Source organism: Pongo pygmaeus, chromosome 2, assembly GCF_028885625.2.
Source record: "Pongo pygmaeus isolate AG05252 chromosome 2, NHGRI_mPonPyg2-v2.0_pri, whole genome shotgun sequence".
Classification (NCBI taxonomy): Eukaryota; Metazoa; Chordata; class Mammalia; order Primates; family Hominidae; genus Pongo; species Pongo pygmaeus.
Genome location: NC_085930.1, coordinates 167,721,458 through 167,747,272, shown reverse-complemented (window position 1 = coordinate 167,747,272; position 25,815 = coordinate 167,721,458). Strand labels below are relative to the sequence as shown.

The following is a 25,815-nucleotide window of genomic DNA, read 5'->3' as shown; positions in this document are numbered from 1 at the left end:
TCCGTGTGCAGTGTTTTAATTTATCCATGTACATAGGCAATTATCATAATTTGAAGGACACTTTTTACTTATTAGACTATAAGAAAAACTGTACAGAAAGTTTATACTATAAAATTACATCCCTAAGTAATTAGGGTCCTCAGTAACACAGAAATAAGAAATTGAAAAGGGTCATTGCTCAGCAATCCACATAACTACAGAGTAGAGCGCAAGCTATTGCTCGTGATCGGAAAGAGACTTCATAAAAACATCTTCACATATTCCCTAGCATTATGCCCTACTACTAAAAGGAAGGCCTATGACAACGCTATTGTTTATTTTGTGTAACACAGTCCTTCTATTCCCCTCAAAAGTTTTTTTTTTCCTGCTATAAGATAAAGAAAAGGCTGTATCCCTAAGATATATACCTAATGAAGATTATCTCAACAGAAGCTCCAATGTTTTCCATTTTTCACTGTCCTTCCTGAAGTTCACCTGGATGTTCCACAAAAATTTTCTAACCCTTTCATTGTTGATTAGCCTACTAAAAGTAGAATTCTTTAGCAGCACACAATACAAAAGACACAGGCTAAAACAGGCCTCACAAATACACTTTGAAATAGGTATATTTGGATATAAATATAACTTTCCAGTCCATTATTTTTTCTAATGACTAAACTCTAAATTTCTAAAAATGGAGGTTTTCAAACCAACGATGTGTTAAGCCCATTCTCATGACACATTCATTTTAACTTCTCATCTGCAAAACATAATGCAATAAATTATCAAAGAGGAAGAAAAAAACATGAAGCTCACCTGCCTTATAAAATGAAAACCAAGCATTACAAGACATGTAATAGCAAATACTAAGCTACACATTTTTTTCTGAGTAATTTTTTAACTCTTCTTGATTCTAAAAGTCACAAAAGATCAATGTAGAAAATTTGAAAAATATTCTGAGTTTTTAATTAATATTCTGAGGTTTCAATTAATATGAGGTTATTTCTAGTGGTATATTTTCTATTATACATAAATAATTGGATTTAAAACAAGCACGTGACAGCATACTTTTTCTTGAATAAAATTAGGATATTATATTTGCATTTTCATCTTTTGTTTACTTAGCATACGGCATGTTAAGCATCTATGACATTAAAAATCCTTCTAAAACATGGTTTTAACAACATATCATATGGATGTGTCATGATATATTTAACCATTTTCCCTACTCTAAAACATTTATGTTGTTTCCAAACTTTTAACATAATATGACTATCATAAAGATATTCAAACCTCATACTTCTGATTATTTTAAGATGTATTTCTTAAAGGTGAATTTAATATGACCAAAATCACCCCCATCTCAAAAAAACAGACTATTCTACCAGATTTTAACCTAGTCAAAAGTCACAACAATTACAATCACATGGTATATATATTTACAAATAAATGTTTAAAATCATAAAAACTTCAATGTCTAAAAATATTAGAAATAACGGGAAACAGAATCACTATTATGTTTCAGTAGATACTTTTAGAAAAAGAAATAAGTTAACTTAATCACCACACTATATACTTAAATCTCTTCCAAATGAATCAGAGAACACAGAACCACATATTGGTACCAGAAGATGAAAAATTATCAACTACTTAAGAAAAAGAAAATATCTGAAAGAATGGAAGGGTAAGCCCAGTCCAGGACCTCAGGACGAAGGCCTTTCCTCCAATAAATTACAAGTACTATAGATTGATCTCTCTCTCTCTCTCTCTCTCTCTGTCTCTCTCTCTGTCTCACAGAGAGCAACTTAAACCGAATTATTTTTTTTCCTTCGTTTCAAGCCTTAATATCCATTTTTAAATTTTCTGAAGCAAACAAGAATGTTGTTATAATAGTTCCACAAACATAATAGTTAGCTCTCAAAACTCAAGGAAGACTAATCTCTTAGAAGTTCAAAGCCCAGGCCAGGCGCAGTGGCTCACATCTGTAATCCCAGCACTTTGGGTGGCCGATGTAGGCAGATCGCTTGAGCCCAGGAGTTCTAGACCAGCCTGGGCAACATGGCAAAACTCCATCTCTACTAAAAATACAAAAAATTAGCCAGACATGGTGGCACACACCTGCAGTCCCAGCTACTTGGGAGGCTGAGATGGGAGGATTGCCTGAGCTGAGGAAGTTGAGGCTTCAGTGAGCTGTGACCATGCCACTACACTCCAGCCTGGACGACAGGCATGAGAATCAAAAAAAAAAAAAACTTCAAAGCCCAAACCTTGAAATGAAATGCTCATATTTAAGATTTCGAAATTAAAGACAACTTTTCACTCTTTTAATACTTACTCAGTATGGGAAAATTTTATTTCTTCTCTTTGTCTTGCAGAATAATTTAGGTTCCCACCTAAAACACAAATAAACATAGATCTTTTCCATATAAGTATTATCAGTAAGTAAATTTCAACCATACACACATACATGCAACCATTTGCATAGATATACTGTATTTTAAGTAATAGAAAAAGCTATCAACAATGAAAAAGTAATGGTTTAATCTACTGGAACCTTCCCAAAGGGAAAAAATGAACTTCTTGTGTGATATAAATAATCACCCCTTAATTTAAGCATTTTTTTAAGTTTGGACTTATGTATTGCTTCAAGTGTTGTTAATTAGGACATTGTATTAATATTCAGTAATAGTGAAAATTAAGAGAAATTAAAGGAAATGAACAGGTATGGTAGCTCACACCTGTAAATCCCAGGCTAAGGCAGGAGGATTGCTTGAGCTCAGGAGTTTGAAACCAGCCTGGGCAACATAGGGGGACCCCATATCTACAAAAAATTTTAAAATTAGCTGGGTGTGGTGGCATACACCTATAGTCCCAGCTGTTCGGGAGGCTAAAGTGGGAGGATCACTTGAGCCTGGGAGGTTGAGGCTGCAGTGAGCTGTGATCGCACCACTGCACTCCAGCCTGGGTGACAGAGTGAGACTCTGTCAAAGAAAAAAAGAAAAGAAAAAAAAAACTATTTAAATAAGAAAAAAGGAAATGACCTAAAATTATTTACACAGCATGTATATTATATTCTACTAAATATATAATACTCTTTAGGAGCAAGCAGTTAGAAAAATTACTAAGGACAACATCAAAATCTTACCAAGAACAACAACAAAAAAATGCACTAATGCATACAGTATGAATTAGCAAAAGAAACAAAAAATCTGTAATTTCTAATTCTAAACCAAACATCTTGAACCTTAAAACGTTAATTATAGCTATAAATTTGCTTAGTTCTGATTTTTTTTAATGTAGGACAATAACACAGGGGGCTTTAGGTTACTTTTTAAATGCTCTATTTCTTTATGTTAATATAAAAATAACATCTAAGATTTTATATTATAAGAAACTGATCTGGCTAGAAGATTTAAAAAAATGACAGCAATTTTAACAAATATGAAGGCCCAGAAAACATAATTATGTATTACATGATCAAATGTGTTTCCATCATTATGAACAGAAAGTCATTACTGCATGGACTAAACTACTGGCCCCCAAATAGGCAGACCCAGAGACCCCACAAGATGATCCACTGCGGTTTAAGAAGCAAATATCAGATCTTCTACTTACCCTGGGCACGATTCACCAAATAGAGTAAGACCACAGATAAAAGTGACACTAGGAGTGAAAAAACATAGGGCCCTTAAAATACGTATTTCTTCTCAATGATTCCTATGTAATCATAATCACAAAGTAAAGCTTAGACACAATCAAACCTTTATTAATTGCTATTTAAAATAAAAATATTATTCCCATTATTTTATTTTCCAAAAGCACTAAAAATAAGTTACACACCATTTTCTCCAAGGGCTACTCAGCCCAGGGGTGGCAGGGCCAGAAACAAAGAAGTTGAGGTCCCTACAAAAAAGGGAGCCAACCCAGCCACAGCCCAGCCCTGCCCCTTTCCTCTCCCGTTCTCAGTGCTGGTCCTTTCCAGGACTTACCAAAACCTCCTGCCAGCCCCCGATTGTTTATCACTTCAGAGGAAGCCAAACAGTAGCTTTTGGGGGTTTAAGTCTGAAAATGCCATGTCCATTTTACAAATTTTAAGTAACCAAACATTAAAATGTGATCATTAGACTCAAATCAATCAAGACCTCAAAACTCAAGTTTTCCCTTGGCTTTTTCCTTTAATAAGTGAAGAACACTGTTTAATTTACTTTAAAATAATAGGGCAGGCCTATTATTTTATTATTTTGGCTCATGCCTGTAATCCCAAAGGCAGGAGGAGCGCTTGAGGCCAGGAGTTCAAGTCCAGCCTGGGCAACACAGTGAGACAGCATCTTCACAAAAAATGTAAAAATTAGCCAAGCATGGTGTGCACACCTGTAGTCTTAGCTACTATGGAGGCTGAGGTGGGAGGATCACTTGAACTCCACAGCTCAAAGTTACATTGACCTGTGATTGCTCCACTGCATTCCAGCCTGAGCGACAGAAACAAATCCTATCTCTAAAAAAGTAATAATAATAAAATAAAATAACAGAAAAATATATTCAAATGGCACACTGTTTGCTTTGAGACCCAAATATGTGTTGAACTGTGGACTGACATTTAACCACATGCTGCAGCATCAAAAATAGACAAAAAACATTTTATGATTTAATGTCTGAAATTCTTATATGACCCACTTTTTAAAACATTTATTTTTAAAACTTGATGTCCTTGTTTCTAAAACAAGCACGTTTATTTATGAGATAATAAAATGCACTCAAGGCAACTCAAAAGCAATTATCTGCAAATACCACACTTCAGGTATGGATAGCCTTTATTCCCTATCAATGAAAACAAAGTTTGATAAAATCATCACTGTGGTTTGTCATTTTAAGCACAATACTGAAGTATAAAAGACATCTTGATGTGTTAAGGAGAATTTTCTTTTCAGATAAGCACAATTTATATGTATGGTAAAGATTATCTATGGACAAATGCTATTATTTTTATATATTTTTCAAGTTTCCTAATGCTTCCTATTTCAAACCAACGAAATTACAGGTAAAAACTAAATTACGGACTAAAAATAAAAGTTAGTTAAAACTGCCTAATGAATAACCATGAGTACTCACACCTAAATCACACCAACGTTTCCACATAGTCACACTAGGGATATACTCAGGATTCTTCAAATTGTTCCACTTTAAGTGGGAAAATGCTTTTTTTTTTTAACTGTAAATAGTTAGAATATGAAACCAACTCAATCACTGCCTTTAAGGATAGGAATCTCCTGAAAAATGCCTGTGAATCTTCAGAGGGCCAGAAAGTCACCAGCTATGAAATTCTAATACACAGGCAAGAATTAGGCAAATCTGGGAGATATGCCTAAGTAAAAATAAGAACATTCTGTTATGTAGTAAAAGAAACAAAATGTCAAACGGAATACTCACAAGAAACGCAGGCAATGAAGAACACTTCTAAAAACAAATACCCCCGAGAATCCAGTATCATACCAGCAATGATGGAAATGATGGCCAGCCCAAGATTCTGAATGGACTGCATGCTACAGTGGAAGAAATATAAAGACACATTTCATTTTCAAAAGTCTTCACACATAGGCTAACACTTCGCTATAAATATTACTATCTGTGAACCATATACTATTTGTGTTCAGAGATGTTTTCCACCAGGGATGACTTGATTAGATTTTGGATTGGTTTTTATCCCATAACTATTTCTACTACTAGACTGCTCAAAGGTAAGGGAGCTTGTCTCATTAAGTGCAATGTGGATTCAATACCTTTGTGCTGAATGGAAGACGGGCCATGTGAATACCAACCACAGGTGCGGTTTCCCCCTTCTGCCTTTCTGTGCCAGGGACTGGACTCAGCTTCTCACTGAGAAGCCCCACATAAACAGCCAGGGAGATTGTAATGTCAGCAAGGACCTCTTCTGGGTTAGCTTACTCCAGCCCTCTTGCTGGAGGCTCTTTTGCGGCCACAACGGTATCTTAAATAGATTTACTGACTTTTCCAGTTATCTCCATGTTCAGCATTATCCCAGAGGCTGGACAACGACTAGATTCAGATCTGGAGTTTTATATGATAATTAAATTGACATAGCAGAGAGAGATATATACGATCCACAGCGTAAATACTTACAAGCCATATGCAGTTCCCAGCTGATGTTCAGGAACTACAAATGCCACCATTGGCCACAATGCACAGGCAAGCAATGAATAGGAGAGTCCCAGAAGACACTATAGAAAGCAATGCAGAAAAAGGTCACGGTCTTACATTAACCAAAAGGTGATTTTCCTTTAATACAGATTAGCAAAAGTGACAGAGTAGTTAATATATACATATTCAAGCAAATTTTGTTGTGATTAGGCTAAAATTCATATTCAAAATACACAAAAAAGTCTCTGCCCTAAGAGCATCCCTCTAGCAACAAGATACACGCTGTCTTAACCATTTTCATTTGTCATCATATCATATGCATATATAACTGGCTGGGGCCTAAGATGCAGTCAAGGACCAAGTAAGAAAATAAAGGTAATTTTTAAAAAGTTCTTACCAATGTTTCAGGCAAGCTAATTTTCCAGTATTTATTAGGAGTTACAGATTAGGCAATCAAGGCAATATCATGCCAACAGTCCATCATCCTGAGTCACCAATACCCAGTAATCACCACGAATGCTTGGTAAACCTCATTTAATGCTGATTTTTAATTCAGTTAAAAAAGAAATATTGTGATTTCAATTTAAATGAGTATCACTTATACCTATCAGATTGGCAAAGATTAAAACAATGACAACGCCCAATACTAGCAAGGATACTAAAAAAAGTCACATTTGTATATTACTAAGGTTATAAATGGGTAGAAAGTTATTGGAGAAAGTTTCGCAATCTCGACCAAGATGTTAAATATGCAAACCCACTGCTGTAGCATCTCTGCCTCTGGGAGTCTGTACTGTATCTGTTGAAACACTTCTACAGAAATTCCCACTCACTGCACAAATATTTATGTTCCAGATACTCCTTTATTAACAGGTGGGAAATGCAGCACTAGAGCCTCGGGTCTTAAAAATGACGTTTTGAAGAACAATAACAAAAACTTGAATTCATTATCACTTTTTAACCTACTAAGCAAAATACTCAAAGAAAAATAAGAGTTACTGGTCCAACAGATTTTTGTTTTTTTGCCATCTATGATGGAATGCCTTCTTTTAAGTCACTTATTTTAGAAAAACAAATGGGACTAATAAGCACTCTGGCTTTTTAATGCTACTTTATTTCAAATTCTCTTTCAGCACTGAAGTTAACTGGTTAAATAAACCAAATGAAATTAAAAGATACCTTATATGTTAATAATTCATAATTATACTTTAAAAAATAATTATTTTATAGAAATTGGAATCAAGTCGTCGTTTCCCCACTATCATAGGCCTTGTCATCTGAATTTGCTGAGCGTGCCTACTTAGATGAACATGACAGACTCCTTGCTGAAGCCCTGACCCCACCACGCGCTAACACAGACGTTACCATAGCAATCCAAGGGTTCCACATTGTAAAGGCCAGCATCATGTGGGACACAAGAGTGGCTGCTACCGCGCAAAGAACCCAGATGATGTTCTTCCCTGTTTTATCCACCAGGAGCCCAAACACCGGGGACATGGGAGCTGATATGACATATACAACACTGCCCAGAGAACACATAAGACATTTCATGAAATGCAACACAGTCAAACATCAGTTTCAAGAAAGTCTTGAAAATATCAGGCAAAGCAAATGCTAACTTATTTAACATTCTTATAAAATGCTCATCAAAAAAATATAAAAAGCAGTCCAAGACTTCTTTGGTTTTCCACTAATTTAAATATGGCCACTCAGGATTCAAGTCCCAATGTAGTCCCAGTTTCGCACTTAAAAAATATTAGGTCACATACATCTTTTTTGCTTCTTATAACACTTGATTATAAAGACCCACAACTTCACATGCAATAGGCACTTAGAAAATTAATTTAAAAATACCTGTTAATTGCACTTGCTGCCTGGGAAGAAAATCCAAATTTCTCTGTAAAGAAAACTCTAAAATTAAAAAGACAGAGAAATTAGCATATTAGAGAGAACTATTCTGTTTTCAAAAAATAAAGTTGAATAAAAATAACGCAAGCTTAATTAGCTTCTTTGATATTATTCTCCCACCTTATTTATATTCACTTTCAGGCAATCTGCTAAAGCTTCAGTATTTATATTAATGTTTACTGACTAAATGAAATATGATGCTTATTTTTCTCCTTTTCTGGTACACAGCAAGGAATACACACAAATTTTCAGAAAATCAAATATACTACCACAGGGACCTAAGGCTGCTTCTTTTCCTTAAAAGCAGTACTGAATGGGTTCTCTGCTAAATAATAAATAGGGTTCTTGTCTCAAATTATTTAAAAGGACAGCTGAACTGAAAGGGTAGAAACCATACACCTATACAAACACACTCACATTGCGCTGCTTAAGCAGCTACCGATGAAAAAGGAGAGAGAAGTAGAAGATAAAGCAAAGAATTTGCTTTGAACCCAGAATTTTAGTCTGGCAGAATTACAGTCCTAATAAATGGAGATGTTCCCAGGCACAGTGCACCAATAAACAGTCTCCATTCTCAGTAAGAGCCTTTCTAACCAAGGAATAAAGAGGGAATGAAAAAGAATACTAGTCTAAAATCAACTATTAAAACAAATCAATATTATGAATCAAAAATTATTAAGTATTGAAATGGTTTGGCTGTGTCCCCATCCAAAGCTCATCTTGAATTGTAATCCCTATAATCCCCACCTGTCATGGAAGCGACCCTGTAGAAGGTAATTGAATCATGGGAGTGGTTTCCCCCAAGCTGTTCTCGTGATAGTGAGTGAGTTCTCCCGAGATTTGATGATTTTACAAGCAGCTGGCATTTCCCCTGCTGGCACTCATTTCTCTCTCCTGCCATCATGTGAAGAAGGATATGTTTGCTTCCCTTTCTGCCATGGTTATAAGTTTCCTGAGGCCTTCCCAGCCCTATGGAACTGTGAGTCAATTAAACCTTTTTCCTTTGTACATTACCCAATCTCGGGCAGTTTTTTATTAGCAGCATGAGAGTGGAGTAATACAGGTATTTCTTCAAAAGAATAATAAAAGTACAAAACCAATACTAAACCTTAAGCTAAAAGAAAATGTATATCCCAGGATCTAAAGTAATTCCTGTGAAAATATAAACTATAACCAGAGAAGCAAGATTTACTGCTTTAAAAACTACATTTATGTGATTGAACTCTCATGATAATTTAGACAAGAAATAATGGAAACATAGAGAATACTCACTTCCCAAGTCCAATAAAAGGGAACACAGCAACATAATAGCAGACACAGATGATAAATAGGAGCCACAGGGGTAAGGAGAAGTCCTTCACATCAGTTAATTTAATAACTTCACCTTAGAAAAGAAAGGGAGGACACTATCAGCATAATTTTGCATACCTAAGGAGCTTTCATCTATAGTCAAGATTATTTTTTAAAATCTTGCGATTAATCTTTGCAATTCAATTTAAAAAAAATACTTTTCTAGTAAATTATACAACATCATTTCTGGGATAACTTACAAAGATATAAGAAAAAGCGAAACCTAAGACTGGCATCTACCTTCCCTGCTCCTTTCCAAGAATAACCATTTTGCAAATATACAATCGAGAATGTAAATTCTCCCAAAAGATTTAAGGGGAAAAGAAAATACATCTAAAAATTTAGAAAAATGGAAATCAATTTGGAAATAAAAAATAAAAATCATGTCTTAAGCTCCACCAGGTTTTACAACACTTCATTAGGAACTTAGATCTCATTGTAAAATCTCACAAAGGCCATAATTTCCCTAACTCCCATTCTTTCATTTAGACTTACCTGTTTTTCCTTGTTCTTTATGAAGGATTCTCTCTGCTCTCTGATCCAAGTAGGCAAGAGCCAAGGCACAGATTAGTGAAAGAATACACGTTATACCCCCTAAATAAAAAAAAAGAAAAACAGACTTTGAAAAGAGAACCAAACAGAAGGTTCCTAAAGAGAAGTACGTTACATAACAGCAGAAAACAGCAACTGAAAGGGATGTCACATAAAGACACGAGAAAAATCTGCAATTACTAAATCGGGACAAAAGAGGAAGAGTACAGTCAAATACTCAGCAAACAGTAGTAGCTTTTATTGCATTATTTCACAGTTCAAAGTTAAAGATTAAAAGGAAAAGACTAGAAAAAACTAGTCTAGTCCTGTAATGCAGAACACAGACTGAAGAAAACTGATGAGCAGCTACTGATTTAGTCTTCATTTCTTCATTCAGCCTAAGCACCAATTGTCAATGGAAACCAGGGAAAAAATGATGAAGCCAAGTTAGGCTCTTTAACTACCTCTCTTCCTTCCGATGTTTTCCCAGAGTCCACGGCCTTCGCTCCTGCCCTCTGGCAGACCAAGTGCCCCATCCTCCCAAAGCACAATACTCTCAAGCTCTTTCCTGTGAGATCAGCATTTCTCTCTAATACCAATCTCATATCACTACAGAAAATCAGGATAAAGAGTGAATAACAATACACTTCTCAGGAAGAATTTTCAAAAGAAGCTCAATAAAATAAATGAATCTTTAACTGGCTGCCCTACTACAGCCCGGTTGAAAATTCGCTGAAATGAGCATCAGTAGACATGAGCTCTAATGAGCTGAATCACCTTGGACATGGAACATAAGCTCTCTTGGATTCAGTTTCCCCAGTTTTAAATAAGAGGATTTGACCTGATGATGGCACAGGTCTTTTCTGGCTCTAAGTCTTACTCTAAAATTCCCCATTGTGGAGGAAATTAGATGGAATGCTAAGAAGCATTTAAGAGTAAAAAGGAGGTTTTAAGTAAGGCAAAGGATTTGAGAGGGAGAGTTTGAAAGAATCTTTAAATATGCTTGCCTGTTTAGGATTACCACTCCACTGTCTTGTTTTTACTAGGCTTTATGGATCAAGGAATTATAAGGAATAAAACACAGAAAGATAAGTACTATTCATATGTGGAATAAAAAAATATACATATTAAAAAAAAACCTGATCTTACAGAAGTAGTGAGTAGATCAGTGGTTTAACTAGAGACTGGGGAGGAGATTGGAGAAAGGAGGACAGGAAGAGATTAATCAAGGGGTACAAAGTTACAGTTAGGAGGAGTAAATTCTAGTGTTCTATTGCACAGCAGGATGACTACGGTTAACAGTAAGGGATTATACATTAAAAAATAGCTAGAAGGAGGGTTTTGAGTGTCGTCACTACAAAAAAGTGATAGATGCATGAGGTGATGGACATGCTACATACTCTGATTTGATTGTTATACAATGTATCTATGTATGGAAACATCAAATTGTACCCATAAATATGTATAATTATGTGTCAATTTAAAAACTGGGGAAAAAGGGAATAAAAGATGTGCACATCTTGGGCACAGAGCTTTCACCCTATCATCACACAGGTCTCTCTAGAGCCCTGCAAACAGCCAAATGCACACCACAGGGTTCAGTTAGACAAACTGCCTGCCCAGAGAAAAAGCAAAAGTGGTAAACCCAGAAGGCCTCGTGCCCTTCCCAGTGACCCACTCAGCAACTAGCACCATGGAGCAATGGCTAAGACAATTTACGGACAGTAGTGACCTATATAGTCTTGTTGAAACAACTGTAATTATACAGAAAAGAAAACTGAGGCACAGAAGGTTAACTTTCTTATCCAAGATGACAGAACTAGTTAGAGCTAGCATTAGAGCCAGGGCTCCTGACTCCCAACTTAGTGGTTTTTCAACCATATCATATCACATCAAACTTCCATAAAATCTAAGCTTTCCAGGCACACTGACTGAAAAGGTCAGTATTTGATTAAAAGGAAACAATTATCCCTTATGCTATGGATGTTTTGTTTGTTTGGTTGGTTGGTTGTTTTTTTGTTTGTTTGTTTGTTTTGAGACAGAGTTTTGCTCTTGTTGCCCAGGCTGGAGTGCAATGGTGTGATCTCAGCTCACCTCAACCTCTGCCTCCCAGGTTCAAGCAATTCTCCTGCCTCAGCCTCCCAAGTAGCTGGGATTACAGGCATGTGCCACCACGCCCAGCTAATTTTTCTATTTTTAGTAGAGACGGGGTTTCTCCATTTTGGTCAGGCTGGTCTAGAACTCCCAACCTCAGGTGATCCGCCCACCTCGGCCTCCCAAAGTTCTGGGATTATAGGTGTGAGCCACCACGCCCAGCTGCCATAAACTTTTAATTAACATCTTACCTGAATAAATTCTCAGGTTGTTCTCAAAGAGTTTTTCCATACATCATCTCTTTGTATGTATGAATAAATTCTCAGGTTGTTCTCAAAAAGTTTTTACATACATGACCTCTTTGTATATATGAGATGCAAATGACAATATTAAAGCAGACAACAGGTCAGGTGCGGTGGCTCACGCCTGTAATCCCAGCACTCTGGGAGGCCGAAGTGAGCAGATCCCCTGAGGTTAGGAGTTCGAGACCAGCGTGGCCAACATGGTGAAACTCTGTCTCTACTAAAAATACAAAAATTAGCCAGGCATGGTGGCAGGAGCCTGTAATCCCAGCTACTCGGGAGGCTGAGGCAGAAGAATTGCTTGACCCTGGGAGGCAGAGGTAGCAGTGAGCCGAGATCGTGCCACTGAACTCCAGCCTGAGCGACAGAGCAAGACTCTGTCTCAAAAACAAATAAAAATAAAATAAAGTAGACAACAAGGAATAAGGCTATCCATTTTAAGAAATTTTAAATCCATTTTCAGAACGTGGAAATTAATATACAAACGGGGTAAATGATAGCCTATTTCTAGTTGTGTCAAAGAGTTCATTAGAACCATGGAGACGAAACTATAACCAAAGTAGACACAAATTCCAGTGTTCCTTCCTCCCTTCTACGATACTTCCTATGACAAGCTTTCAGGAGAGGGGAGATGTGGGACATGGGATTCACTCACCAATCATAAGTGTGATCCCGAGGGTTGTGTGACCAGCAGAACCTAACAAAGCTTCAATCTTAGAATACAGCCATCCCATGAGGTTCATGTTTACTGTACTTCCCTAAATGAGAAGGCAAAAAAATCAACAGCATTTTCAATCATATATACCTCTGCTTTGTTCAAAAAAAGGGATTTGAGGTGGCTCAGAAGTAGGTATAATAGGATCCAAATTGAACAGGAGGTAATTTCCTTAAAAGACACCACAAGAAAAAATTGACAAACCAAGATAAAGCCACAGATAGTTACGACAGCAGAAAAAAAAAGACAATTTATTAGAAACTGCTAGTATAAAAAAAACATAATACATGTAGAATTTCCTACCAGCCAAAGCAAAAGTGAAACATGAGTTATAAAATCCAGAGTATCTAAGACAAAAATATACCAATAACAGAAAAAGCACAACTTTTCCTGGCACTGAAATCTGGGGGAAAAACATCTTCCTCTGAATGTCCATAAAGAGTACAGTAAAAGTTATAATAGATGATTCTTCATTCATTTATTCATTCACTCATCAATTACTGAGCCCCTGTTACATGCCAGTCACTGTTTCAGGTATTGGGAATATAATAAAGAATAAAGTGGCCAGGCACAGTGGCTCATGCCTGTAATCCCAGCATATTGGGAGGCCGAGGTGGGGGGATCACAAGGTCAGAAGTTTGAGACCAGCCTGGCCAACATGGTGAAACCCTGTCTCTACTAAAAATACAAAAATTAGCCAGACATGGTGACGGGCACCTGTAATCCCAGCTACTCAGGAGGCTGAGGCAGCAGAATCGCTTGAATCCAGGTGGCAGAGGTTGCAGTGAGCTGATATCATGCCACTGCACTCTAGCCTGGGCAACAGAGCAAAACTTCGTCTAAAAAAAAAGCAAGCATAAAAATATCCAACTTATTTTGGTAAAAAAAAAAAAAAAAGTAAAATATCTAGTATATTAAATATTGACAAGTACTTTTAAAAAATAAAAAAATAGTAAAGCTGGAAAGGAGAATATAAAATTGGGAGTGGAGGCCTCCCGACTGAAAGTGACTTTGGAGTATAAACTTGCAGGAAACGAACTGTGGGGATACCTGAGGCAGGAGCACTCCAGGCAGAAGGAACAGCCACTGCACAGGCCCCAAGAGGAGCTTGCCTGGAGAGTTCAAGGAATGGCAAGGAGAGCAGAGGCTGGAACAGTGCAAACGAAGAAGGGAGAGGATGAGATGAGGTCCCAGTGAGGAAATGGTGGGAAGGAGAGCTACAGAAGGACTTTCAGTTTTTATTCTGTGTGAGATGGGAAGCCATTGGGGTTTGAGTAGAGAAGCGGCATGATACTTTGATAGACTCATACTGGCAGACTCACTCTATATTCAAAACAGACCACAAGGCAAAAGCAAAGGCACCAGTTAGAGAGCTATAGCAATAATCCAGAACAGAGATGACTGGGCCTAGCCCTAGGTGGTTAGCAGTGGGCATGGTGGGAAGTGGTCAGAGCATAGATATATTTGCATATAAGTTGCCCTGAGTTTCTAGAAGGGAATCTCAGGGGCTTCTTAGAGGCAGTTTAGGGACTATGAGAGTGGTAGGGAGATCTTGAGGAGGTGAAGTGAGCCAGATCGCAGGCAGCCACCTCAGTTTCAGCCAACGCTGCTCAACTTTTATCTGATTTATGTATTTAGCGTCCATGTAAGATGATTTTATGATCAAAATGGCCAAGAGCTATTCCATTATAGGGCTGCTGGGGGTGACATAAATTCCGTCTTTTTTGCGCTTCTCTTGTTCCCTGTGCAGCCTCCAGAATGACCACAGAGGTCCTGGGTTTACCTCTCCATGATTTTTCTATTGCCTGAGCTTTTGAGTTTGATTGTGTTTAGACACTTGAACTATTAGCATATACCATATACCTTCAGTGGACTTCTCATTTTTCTTAGTATTCATGTCTTAGCTCGGGACTGGAGATCCAGCACCCTTTCAATTTTCCTTCACTATTGTTACTTGAAAACTCATTATTTCAACAAACATTTATTGAGTACTTGCTAAGCCAGGTCATGTTATTTTATTTAATAGATATTTTAAATAGTTAATAGAGATTTTAAATAGTTATTTAACAGGTATTTTGGAATGAAAGGATTATTAAGGCAACATCTTATCTTTGAGGAATTTATATTATTGATGGCATTAGAGAAAGCTTCCAGTAGGTCTCTGTTTACCTTGTTGCTTATTTGAGTAATGTCATTAGCTAGTATTTTATAAGAAACAGCCATGTGAAATTTGCTACTGTATTCGCTGTGAGAATATTGTTGAAGGCATGTACATTTCTCAGTCTTCAGTAGTGTCTGACCTATCAATAGCATTTCACACAGTTGACATCCTCTCCACCTTGATTTCTTTTCTTGGGTTTCGGGATACCACAGCCTATAGTTTCCCCCTTGCCTTTCTGCCCACCCCATGGAGCCCTTTTGTTGGTTCCATCTCAATCTTCCCAACCTGCAAACGTGGGAAGTGCCCCAGTGCTTGGTCAATTGACATCATCTCTTTTCTTTCAACCTCCAGAGTCTTGGTGATCTTACCAACTTTTGCCATTTTAAATAGCATTTTCCTTGCTCCTGAACTTACATCACTTGCCCAGATTTTTCCCCTGAATTCTATACCTGTGTATGCAACTGCCTACTCAACATTTCCACTTGGATGAATGGCAGGCATGTCTAACCTAACATGACCAAAACCCAGTTGCCTTTAACTGAGGATGTGAAAACTACAGTAGGAGCTGGTTTGGGGGATGGTGGGCAGAGTATCAAGAGCTAGGTTACAGCGCTCACAGTTGCTTAAGCAAAAACTGTGCTGTCATCCTGAGCGCCTCCGTCGTTTTTCCCCCACACTCTACATATTTTCCGTTAGCAATCCTATCTGCTCTATCATCAAAAGAATATACATACATAGAAAAAGAGAGAAACTTAGGGCTCCTCAGAATGCAGCTTAATGAATTACAGCTAACTTAAAATGACACAGAAAAGAACCTGATGTCCTGGTGACCAGAATGAAGTCAGTTGAGTCTTGCTCAACTGATTTCACTTCCTTCTTTAAAAAGTTGTTAGACAACTAGATTCACAAACTGCCACAAACATATCTTGACTTGCACAAGACTCGTAATGAAGGCTTTGGGAATATCCTTATAGGTAAAATTTAGAAAATATGGAAAACCACACTATTTACCTAAGAATTACAAATTCAAATATTTAGCTGTTTCCTATCAAAGTGATAAAGTAATTTTCTAAAAGTAATAATAGCCTGTACTATCAATGCTACAATAAAAGGGATCCTCTCATATCCCACAGATGGTGATTGTAAATGTCTCTGGAATGATAATGTAGAAATACCTCTCAATAGTCCTCAGATGACCTAACAAATACTCTGACTTAATAATTCCATTCCTAGCCACTTAGCCTAAGGAGACTAAAAGAGATGCATAGAACTTTCATAGTGAGTGTGTTAGACTATAGCACTATTTATAATAGTGAAAAATCAGAAAGAACCTACATGTATAAAAATACAGAAATACTCATATGATGAAGTATTTATATAAAAATATTTTTATATTGAATTTCTTATTCTCTGAGACTATGTTGTATTTTCATGACACTTATTAAAAGTCAAAGCTTCTGCTCACCTTGGCAGCACATATACTAAAAATCAAAGCTTGAAAGCTTGATTTTTAGTGGCAAAAAAAAATTTTTTTTAATACTCTATTCATGGGAATTCATGAGAGAAAAAACCTAATGGGATTTGGAACTGCCAACACACCTTATAGTTTGCATTAATAAAAACATAATGTTGTCTCTATAAAAACTACACAAAATTAGCTGGACATGGTGGTACACATCTGTAGTCCCACTATTCTACAGGCTGAGGTGGGAAAATCACTTAAGCCTGGGAGGTCGAGGCTGCAATGAGCCAAGATTGCACCGTTGCACTCCAGCTTGGGCAACAAAGTGAGACCCTGTCTCAAACAAACAAACAAACAAAACCTATAATGTTGTTCCCCCTAGGTAGCCTCTAAGACCAAACCTGAAACACCATGATCATTTCTAGGTTCCAAATGCCAACAGGAGTACTGGCTAACTGAGATAAGTTCAGAGAGGCATGAGCACCACAGTAAGGGAGCTGAGATCCATGTCATATGGCTCAGGCAACCACAGGAAATGAGCACACATAACCAAGAACTTAAGAGCTGTCTACAAAGCAGCAAAGCGCTGATGCACAGCAGAGGAAGTAAACTTTACCTACAGAGAGCAAAAGTCAGAGCCATCAGTAAAAGCTACTTGTAAATGGAGGTTTCATCGCTATGTGAGGTTACGCTTCATAAAGTTCATTGAAGTAGGTGGGCTGCTTCATCACAGAGCAAGCTTGCAATCCCTGGAAATATTGCAAACAGAACCTGGACAGCCATATGTGGAGAGGTTCTAGCAGGGATGCCAAAAATGGGTAAGAAATTAGACAACAAAATTTACAGGATCTCTCCCTATGCTCAGATTCTTTGAACTAATGAAGGTACACAGCCATTTTAGACTGTTTACTAGATGAAATAAGGTTAGAAATGCTTTACTCAAGGTAAATGCCATGCTGTGTTCTAGAGAAATCCATAAAAATTAATATCTAATTTACCATACACAAATACATTTCATCCTGTGATTTTTAAGAGAACTGTAAGATTTAATCTTTTGCTTCCCATTTGGCTTCATCAGGCTTTTCATTATACTTACAATTCTAGCCATGCTAAGTTGAAGTCCAAACACCAGGTTTAACTCTTTGCCTTTAAACCAGCTCACAGCATATGTATTCTGGGCAACTGCTAAGGACTCTCCACCAATCCTAAAAATAGAAAAAAAAAAAAAAAACCGGAAGTCACAACTTTAAAGAAATACTACAGTTAGCAATGCAGCAGGTTTAAAATGTTGGCACTTCTCCTATCAAGAGATGGGGCCTCTGTCCCCTCCCCTTGAATCCAGGTGGGCTTGTGACTACTTCAACCAATAGAATATGGTGGAAATGAGACAGTGTGATCCCAAGGCTCAGTTATAAAAGGTGACATCACCTTTTCACTCCGACACTCGCACTCGGAGCCCTGAACCACTACCCCCATGCTATGAGACAGCAACCCACAAAGAGAGGCCACATGTAAGTGCCCTAGTCAGCAGTCCAAGTCTTTGAGGCATCCCAGTCCAGGTGCCAAACATGTGAGTCAATAAGCTTTCAGATGATCCCAGCCCCCACCCTTCCATGAATCTTACCAGCTGAGGCCCCAGACACTAGAGGCAAAGACAAGCTGTCCTTGCTACACTTTGTCCGAATTCCTGCCCATGAAGTCCACGAGCATAATGAAATGGTAGTTTTATACTGCTAAGTGTTGGAGTCACATGATATACTGCAATAATAACCATGGCAGGCAACAAAAGGAGTTGTCTTGGTTACTACATTACCATCGATATTATATAAAATGCAGATGTGGGAAAAGTGGTCCATGCTTTGTGAAAACATAAAAACTCACATTTTTCAGAACAATATGCAAAGCTCTCCATCAATCAATCCCCACATTCACTTTCCATATTCAACACTCTCCTACTTCCTGGGTCTTAATTTTCCTTCAGTAAGTTTCAATATTTACGATTCTCCTCCAAGGGCCTTCAGTTAGGAGCTTCCTTCCTCCACATCCTTACACCAAGGCCACCTCAGTATTAAGGACTAAGAAACAGTCTTAAGACAAATAAGAAATAGTCTTATTTCTTGTGACTCTGTCCTAGCCCAAAAATATTTTCCCTCTCTTCTACTAATCCAAATCCTGTACTTCTGTCAAGGCCTACTTCATCTGTAAGGCCATTTCTGACCACATTTCTGTTTCTGAATCCCTGTCATAATTTTACATACATTCTTCTTCCTTCTCTCTCACTTACGGTACTTTTTGGGGTATGTCACCTATGTCTACATGCTCCTGACACCTGTGCAAAGCTTGAATAAGGTATGCTTTTAAAACTGAGTCAGTTCTGTCATCTGGGTCCCTCAGGGCAGCAAGCCCAAGGCTGGTCTCAGAATAGGCTTACTGAACAGACAATGCAATTCAGGTAGAACAACTGGTCTATAAGAATTCACACAGAATAGTCAGCTTACACGTATTGTGCTCATTCAAGCAAAGCTCTTGGACAGGGTTGAAAGGACCCTCACATCACTTGCTAAGAAAGAGTGAAATGTCCATCAGTCACCAACCTAGAAATCGACGGTCTATACTTTTCTAAATGTGGTTCAAATCATAGTCTTTAATACAACAGAAGAGGTGAAATGCCTGGGAAAAATATCATTTCTAGAGAACTATTTAATACTCAAACCCCACACAGAGTTGATTAGGACCACTCAAAATTGTTGCTTATTTTAAAGGAAAACTAAGACAACTAAGAAATACTCTTATGCAAATGAAGCTAGGTTTCAAGGATTTGAAGTAATTCCCCAGAAGAGACAATGTTTTTTAAAGATCTTTCATAGATGAACACTAAAACAATAATACATTAGGATAAATTAAATTATGCATAACTTACCCAAATACAAATCTTCCAAATTCCATCAGCCAAAAAACATTAAATATCCCACCCAGGGCAAAAACAACCTATAATGTAGAAGTTCATGTCAAATCAATGAAAAAGTAAATTCAAGGTATTAAAGAGAAGCAAAAGGAACATGATAAATCTCAACTTCTACGATAGTTTTAATATTTCTCCTTAATCCGTGAAATTAAAATATTAACGTTCATTTATTTCAAGGCTTAAAATAGACTATGGATTATATCACATGGGCATTATGGGTTCTGCTTAACTAAGCTAGGCATTAATTAAACACATCTTTGCCAATGGAATTAATTAGATAAGAATTCAGAAGTCACTGTCAATAATCAATGAACGTTTTGGCCTTCCTTACCTGTCCAATGCAAACAAAGCAGCTAAAAATGATTGTGCCCCATCTGTTTGGGAAAGAAAGAATGAGAATGAGAATGAGAAAAAGAAAAAGAAAAAAAAATCTTAATTTCTGTTTACATTAGTATTAGTAATCACAAAGTCGTTTAGTAATAATTCACTTTGGTTTTCCTTGCCCCCTCTGTATTCCCTCCAAAGAAAGAAAAATAAAGGGCTCATCTCCCTCTGAAGCCAGCAACTCTCAGGCTAAATGTGAATCTACAGAAGTCTAGACTTCTAAGGGGATTCCAGAGGCTTTAGCAATGGCATATATTAGTTTAAATCATTATCATCTCTTAAATAAAACAAATCAACTAATCTTCAAGAAGTTCCCAGGGTCAAAACTATTTAAAAATGTAAATTCTTTATAAAATTTCTATTAAGAGTTTAGGATTGATTCCAAGGAATTTTACAGTAAGTAATTTTAAGTGGTTATAATTCTTGATAACTAAAACCAATTTTTAAAAGGACAAATACCAACCATATTATACAAATCTAACATCCTACAATCTGGACATCTGATTAATGTTGCCCTAGAATAATAAAATGCCAGTATTAGAAGAGTTCTTAAAGGCCATCAGGGTAAACCATACTTCTTAAACTTAAATCTCTCTCAAGATCCTTGTGAAATGGCCATGCCATCTTCTACTGAATGTTCTCTAGCACTGGAAAACTTACTATGAGCCCAAGAGAATTCTTGTCATCTCCTGCCAATCTGACCAAGCAAACTCCTCATATTAAAAGGAATCTGTTCCCCAGAAGTTTCAAGCTAATTCTCTCTCTTGAGACCAAACAAAATAAATTTAATTCTTCCTTCATATTCTAACTCTTCAAAAATTTTAAAGGTTAGTCCCCAGGTGTAAACTCTTAAAGTTTCTTTAATCTTTATCCACCAGACATGGTTTGAAGATCTTTCATCATCTTGGTCTCTGCCTTCTGAAAATATTCCCAGTCTATATTCCTCTTTAGTTCCACTAACGACATACACACAATAGTAAGGATGAACAGTGGCAAAGCTTATAGTGTTATTCCCTGCTCAGCCTCTAACAGAAGTGGTCACAAAATGTTTTACCCCCCAAGAAAAGCAGAAATAGAAAATCTCACTGGGGCTGGAGGAAGCACATACTACCTATGTGCCAAATACTGTCCATCCATCTCTCACTTAATCCTCATAACCACCTTGCAAGGCAGGAATCATCTATATTTTGGCAATGAGAGAACTGAAGTCAGGAAGCTGCAAACAGCTCAGAACAGCCAGGAAGATGAGAAAGTGGCAACGATGAGATTCAGAACCTGGTTTACCTGATCCCAAGGGTGAGTATAATTTTCCTATGGATGACTGAGTTACCTTATACCATCAGCATTTACTAGTCCTGACCTTAACTGAAATACCACGTTTCAAAAACCAATTCCAGAGATATAAAAATCATTTTTTAAAAAACTCAAGCAAATTATTAGTTAATACAGAAGTTTATTCAGCTCTTTCTAGAAATACCTTAATCTAGCTCTGTATTTTTCTAACAATCAGGTAAGATTTACCCATAGTTTCTTTTCAAGCTTACCGTATTCCAAATACTCGGTCTATCAAAAAGCCACCAAAGAAACACAAAACTACATTGGGCCAAGAATACCAGGCATACAGCAGCATGAATTTCGTGGTATTCACTTGCATATCCTATGTGAAAAGAAAATAAAACTATTTTTTTCCAAACAGTTAAGTTTAGCAACTAACAAATCAAAATATGACAATCTAAAGTGGAAAGTAGTTACATTCTTCTTTCTGTAAAGGGCAAGTTTTTTTTAACCATTTGTAAGTCTCACTAACTTCCTTGAGAATCTCATGAAAGCTATGGCCCCTGGCCCAGAAAAATGGTCACACCTGGGAACTTCTTCAGTTCACATGCCATTTCAGGGTCTTCCTGGATTCCAGGATCAGACAACCTGCTACAGGGACCACTTCTGTCTGACTATACCTTCTATATACTACCTGCATTGGGGACTCTGCCCACATATACAAGGATAATCTTAGCCTATCCCTACCTACCCTACCCTTTCCATCCCCTCAAGCATGCTCCTCCTACTTCCTTTCTCTTTCATTCTAGAATGAAAAGGGCCAACCTATGCATTTTCCCTGTCCAAAGGTTAAAAAGAACCTACAAAGAAAAGAGACTAAATACCCAAAAAACTGTAAATATCAAGTATGTTTTTACAATACAAAACCAGACTAAAAATCCTGACATGGACAATCCTCTGCAATCAGTATCCACATTTAAAAAACAAAATAACAACTAAAACCTATTTAAGAAGGCAAAAAGCTATCTTAACAAATCATTTGTCATTCGGGTGACTAAGCGCTGGGAGAGTGAAATGCAAACAAAAACCTGCTCATATTTTTGACAATACTGTGGAAATACCACATAATTATTTATCTAAGGTCTGAAACAATTTCAAGTCACACATGTGCTATAAATGAATTATTTGTGGTAACGCATTTCAACTTAAGAACACCCCTTGCAACTTGTGGATTTGGTGACTACAGATGTCAAAATAGATTCAGCGGACATGTGAGACTAGGGCACCTGAGGGTTGATAATGCCTCCACCACTACACTTGCTCTAAAGAAAACAAAAGAAACAAGGGTGAAAAATCAACTTACTCGTTTAACTTGAGTCTGAAGGGCAGCAGGATTATCATAGCAAAAATAGCTGCCTAGAAAAGAGCAAATACTTTATAAGTAACAATACTTCCCATATAAAAGTTTCAAGTTGCAGTTGCTACTGAAATTACAATTTTAAATGCTGATACTATGGGTTGACACTACAGAAATATTTCTGAACCACTTTCTTATCAACCAGTATTTTCTAAGTTATATGAAATAACTTCCATAAATTAGTAGTGTTCATACACAGCAAATATTGGGAACCTGAATTAAAAAGTCAACAATCAACAATTAAATGTTTTTCTATTTTACTTTCATCATGCTTCACACATATACTATTTTATTAACATCTGCATGAAGCATCTACATTTTATTTATTTCCTTATTTACAAACACACATACACTAAAAACTTTACAAGCAACCTCATCAGTTTCCTAATAATGTTAGCTTAAGGACAAAGGAATGGAATGTAACCATTCTGACAAAATCAATATTTGAAACAAGTTCTCCAATTCTACAAACTACCCAAAATCAAATAATTTAGTGAATACAGGGCCAGGAATGAAAAAAAAATGAAACTGAGAATTCTAAAGGATTAAATTAAAACATGTCTTTGGGGGAACTGGAAAGAGAGAAGTAGGGAGAGATCTGACCATGCACTCAGATTTATTTTAAAGATAAAATAATTGAGATTGCTTGGTAGGCTACAAGAAAATATTGCCTCCATAGCTCTACTAACTCTACAAGTACACGAGGCTATTGGTTCTAATGACAGTAAAAACTGTCATTAGAAAGGAATGCATCTGGCTTCTGAAATCTAGGCAGATAACCAGAATTTACCAAAAACTGTCTGTCTGCTTGAGTAGGGACCATTTTTTTTAATGTTTTATTGTTGTTCTTTCTTTGTTGTTGTTGTTGTTGTTTCTAAACCCTGCTTTAATCGCTTTTAAGGATTCAACGTCCTGCTTTAAAGCTAATGGATGGGCATCATCTTTTAAAAAACAGGGGAGGGGGGAAAAAGGAGTTGCAAGGAAACCAAAGCCCAAAGCATCCTTCATGTCTATTTATATGTTCAGCAGTAGCATAGATATCCACCATAATGTTCTTAAACCTGCTGATTACACGGGCTCCAGCTAGCCTCCTGAAAAACACATTCATACCAAATTAATATTAGAATTTTGCTTAATAAATTAAAAACTATAACATAGGAAGGAAAATTTTTTTCTAATTATCAAGAAACTGTTTTCGGAGACATCAGATTTCATAAGTGAAACCAACCACTGTCAAGATTACCACAAGTCCAGTCCAATATGATTGCTTCACAGTGGCAGAGTGGAAGATTAAGAGAACAATATCCACTCACTGAAGCTATCAGCAAGACACACTCATACATTTTCTCAAAGACGGTGAAAAATATATAAAAGACTGCCAACGAAATCATTCATGTTTTTTAAAAGCTGGACAACATTGTAAGACCCTGTGTCTAAAAATAATAATAATAATAATAATAATAAAGCCTGGTGTGGTGGCACCCCATCTGTGGTCCCAGCTACTTGGGAGGCTGAGGCGGGAGGATTGCTTGAGCCCAGGAGACGGAGGCTGCAGTAAGCCACGTTCACAGCACTGCACTCCGGGCTGGGAGACAGAGCAAGCCCCTGTCTCACTTAAAACCAAACAAACAAAAGTCGTTTAGGAACAGTTAAAGCTTTCTGAATTTCCTCTGACCACGTGTGCCAAGAGAGGAACCTTGAAAATCTGGAGTTACCTTCATATCTGTCGCCTCAAGGGCGAGTCGGTAGCCCCTGGGACTTACTGAAGAGCAAAGGAGCGCGACAAAACTCGTCCAGCTCAGTCCCTCGACCTCCACGTTCCGGATACGGAGTAACTAGCAACATCCACAGGTGTGGCTGGAATCGATCGCAAAGGGGAAAATGAGGAGGCCCAGGAGCTTAAGACAGAAGCTGCGCTGAGGCCCCGTGGCACCAGTGACCACGATGACGATCTGCCTCGAAGAGAAAGTTGGGAATTCCTTAAAGATCAGCCCCAGCCCACCCGGCCGGCTCACCAAAGCCAAGGAAGCACATCAGTAACAGCACCAAAAGCCGGTGCGCCAGGCGACTGGGGTCGCAGAGGGCCAGCAGGGCCCCGGGGGTGGCCGGGGCACCTCTGTCGGCCTCGCCAGGGCCGCCTGCCAGGAGCGCCCGCGCTTCCTCATCCTCCTCCTCCATGGCGCCCGCAGGAGACGGAGAGGGGAAAGTGGTGACAACTCCAAGCCCCGGCAGGAAGCAGCGCCCGTGGAACACTGGCAAGACGGCGGTCACATGACTCCGGGCGCTCACGTGACGCCCCGGCCCGTCACGCAGGGCCACGCCCATGTGAGCGGCCGCGAGCGCTAGGAGGACGGACCCGGCAGGCGATGAGAGGGCCTGGCGCGGTTCGCTTTCCCTGGGTGACTGTGTTCATGGGGCTGAGGCCCTCGAGGTGCCCACTTCCAGCTTTCCACCAATTACCGCACTGTCTTTTCGTTTCCTGCCCCGCTGACGCGTACACCTATTTCAGACTCAGCGCAGCTCTGCGGGGAGAAAAGTGCGGGCCTCCCTCTCGGCTCCACACCAGACCCCGGAGTAGTTCGACCTGCGCTGGGGTCGCCAGGACGCGCGCTGCCCGTCTCCCAGCACTGCCCTCCCCAGCGTCTTTGACCACTCTTAATGCCCACAGACTTGGTCGGACAACTTCTGGTGTGTCCAGCCATGTGTCACGTACTGGGAATACAAAATGGAATGAGGCAAGCTCCCTGACCTCAAAGATTACAGAGTTCAGTTGAAGAAATCGACAGAATCTAATACTTTTAAAACTCAACATGATGAATGAATGTGGTGAGAACAGCGGCAGAAAACTGCACTGAATTCCATAGAAATATCTGGAAAGGGCATTCCAAAAGGGGAGAAAATGTGCATAGTTTAGCCAGCTTTCGGGGCAAGGGAGTGAGGGGCGCTGAAGCTCCTTGAAGTTGAAACCCAGGCTAGAATGAGTTAAGAATGCGCCAGTCAGGGTGCTTGTCTGAGCGGGTTGGTTGCAGGGCGGGCAGTTACGAGGGATAATAAAGACAAAAGCGTGAAACAGAACTGAGTGTGTATGTGTTTGTATTGAACGAGAGAGAAGGAAT

At 38.2% G+C, this 25,815-nt stretch overlaps 1 protein-coding gene across 3 annotated transcripts; it reads right to left on the bottom strand.

The window, feature by feature from the left end:
• MFSD1 (major facilitator superfamily domain containing 1) lies at nt 1–25,117 on the bottom strand. Of its 3 annotated transcripts, none has more exons than XM_054482374.2 (16): nt 24,715–25,117; nt 22,646–22,698; nt 21,552–21,664; nt 19,955–19,997; nt 19,579–19,646; nt 17,755–17,863; nt 12,976–13,078; nt 9,889–9,987; nt 9,316–9,427; nt 7,990–8,046; nt 7,501–7,657; nt 6,118–6,215; nt 5,407–5,519; nt 3,595–3,642; nt 2,315–2,372; nt 1–739 (listed from the first exon to the last, which is right to left on the bottom strand). In XM_054482374.2, the coding sequence occupies exons 1-16, from the start codon at nt 25,022–25,024 to the stop codon at nt 736–738; spliced, it is 1,545 nt and encodes a 514-aa protein (XP_054338349.2). In that variant the 5' UTR covers nt 25,025–25,117; the 3' UTR covers nt 1–735. The 3 variants fall into 3 exon arrangements, with proteins under 3 accessions (XP_054338349.2, XP_063518444.1, XP_063518445.1); XM_063662374.1 differs by lacking the exon at nt 24,715–25,117 and adding an exon at nt 24,463–24,551; XM_063662375.1 differs by lacking the exon at nt 24,715–25,117 and adding an exon at nt 24,415–24,507.
• Nucleotides 25,118–25,815: the final 698 nt, after the last annotated feature.

Excerpts from the sequence above, each read along its gene's own strand:
- MFSD1 (XM_054482374.2), bottom strand. The coding sequence starts at position 25,024 with ATGGGCGTGGCCCTGCGTGACGGGCCGGGGCGTCACGTGAGCGCCCGG. Across the intron at positions 22,699-24,714 it reads GATGTGCTTCCTTGGCTTTG|GCAGCTATTTTTGCTATGAT; the intron begins GTGAGCCGGCCG and ends GCTCTTTTCTAG. Across the intron at positions 5,520-6,117 it reads CTGGGAACTGCATATGGCTT|CATGCAGTCCATTCAGAATC; the intron begins GTAAGTATTTAC and ends CTTCCACTGTAG.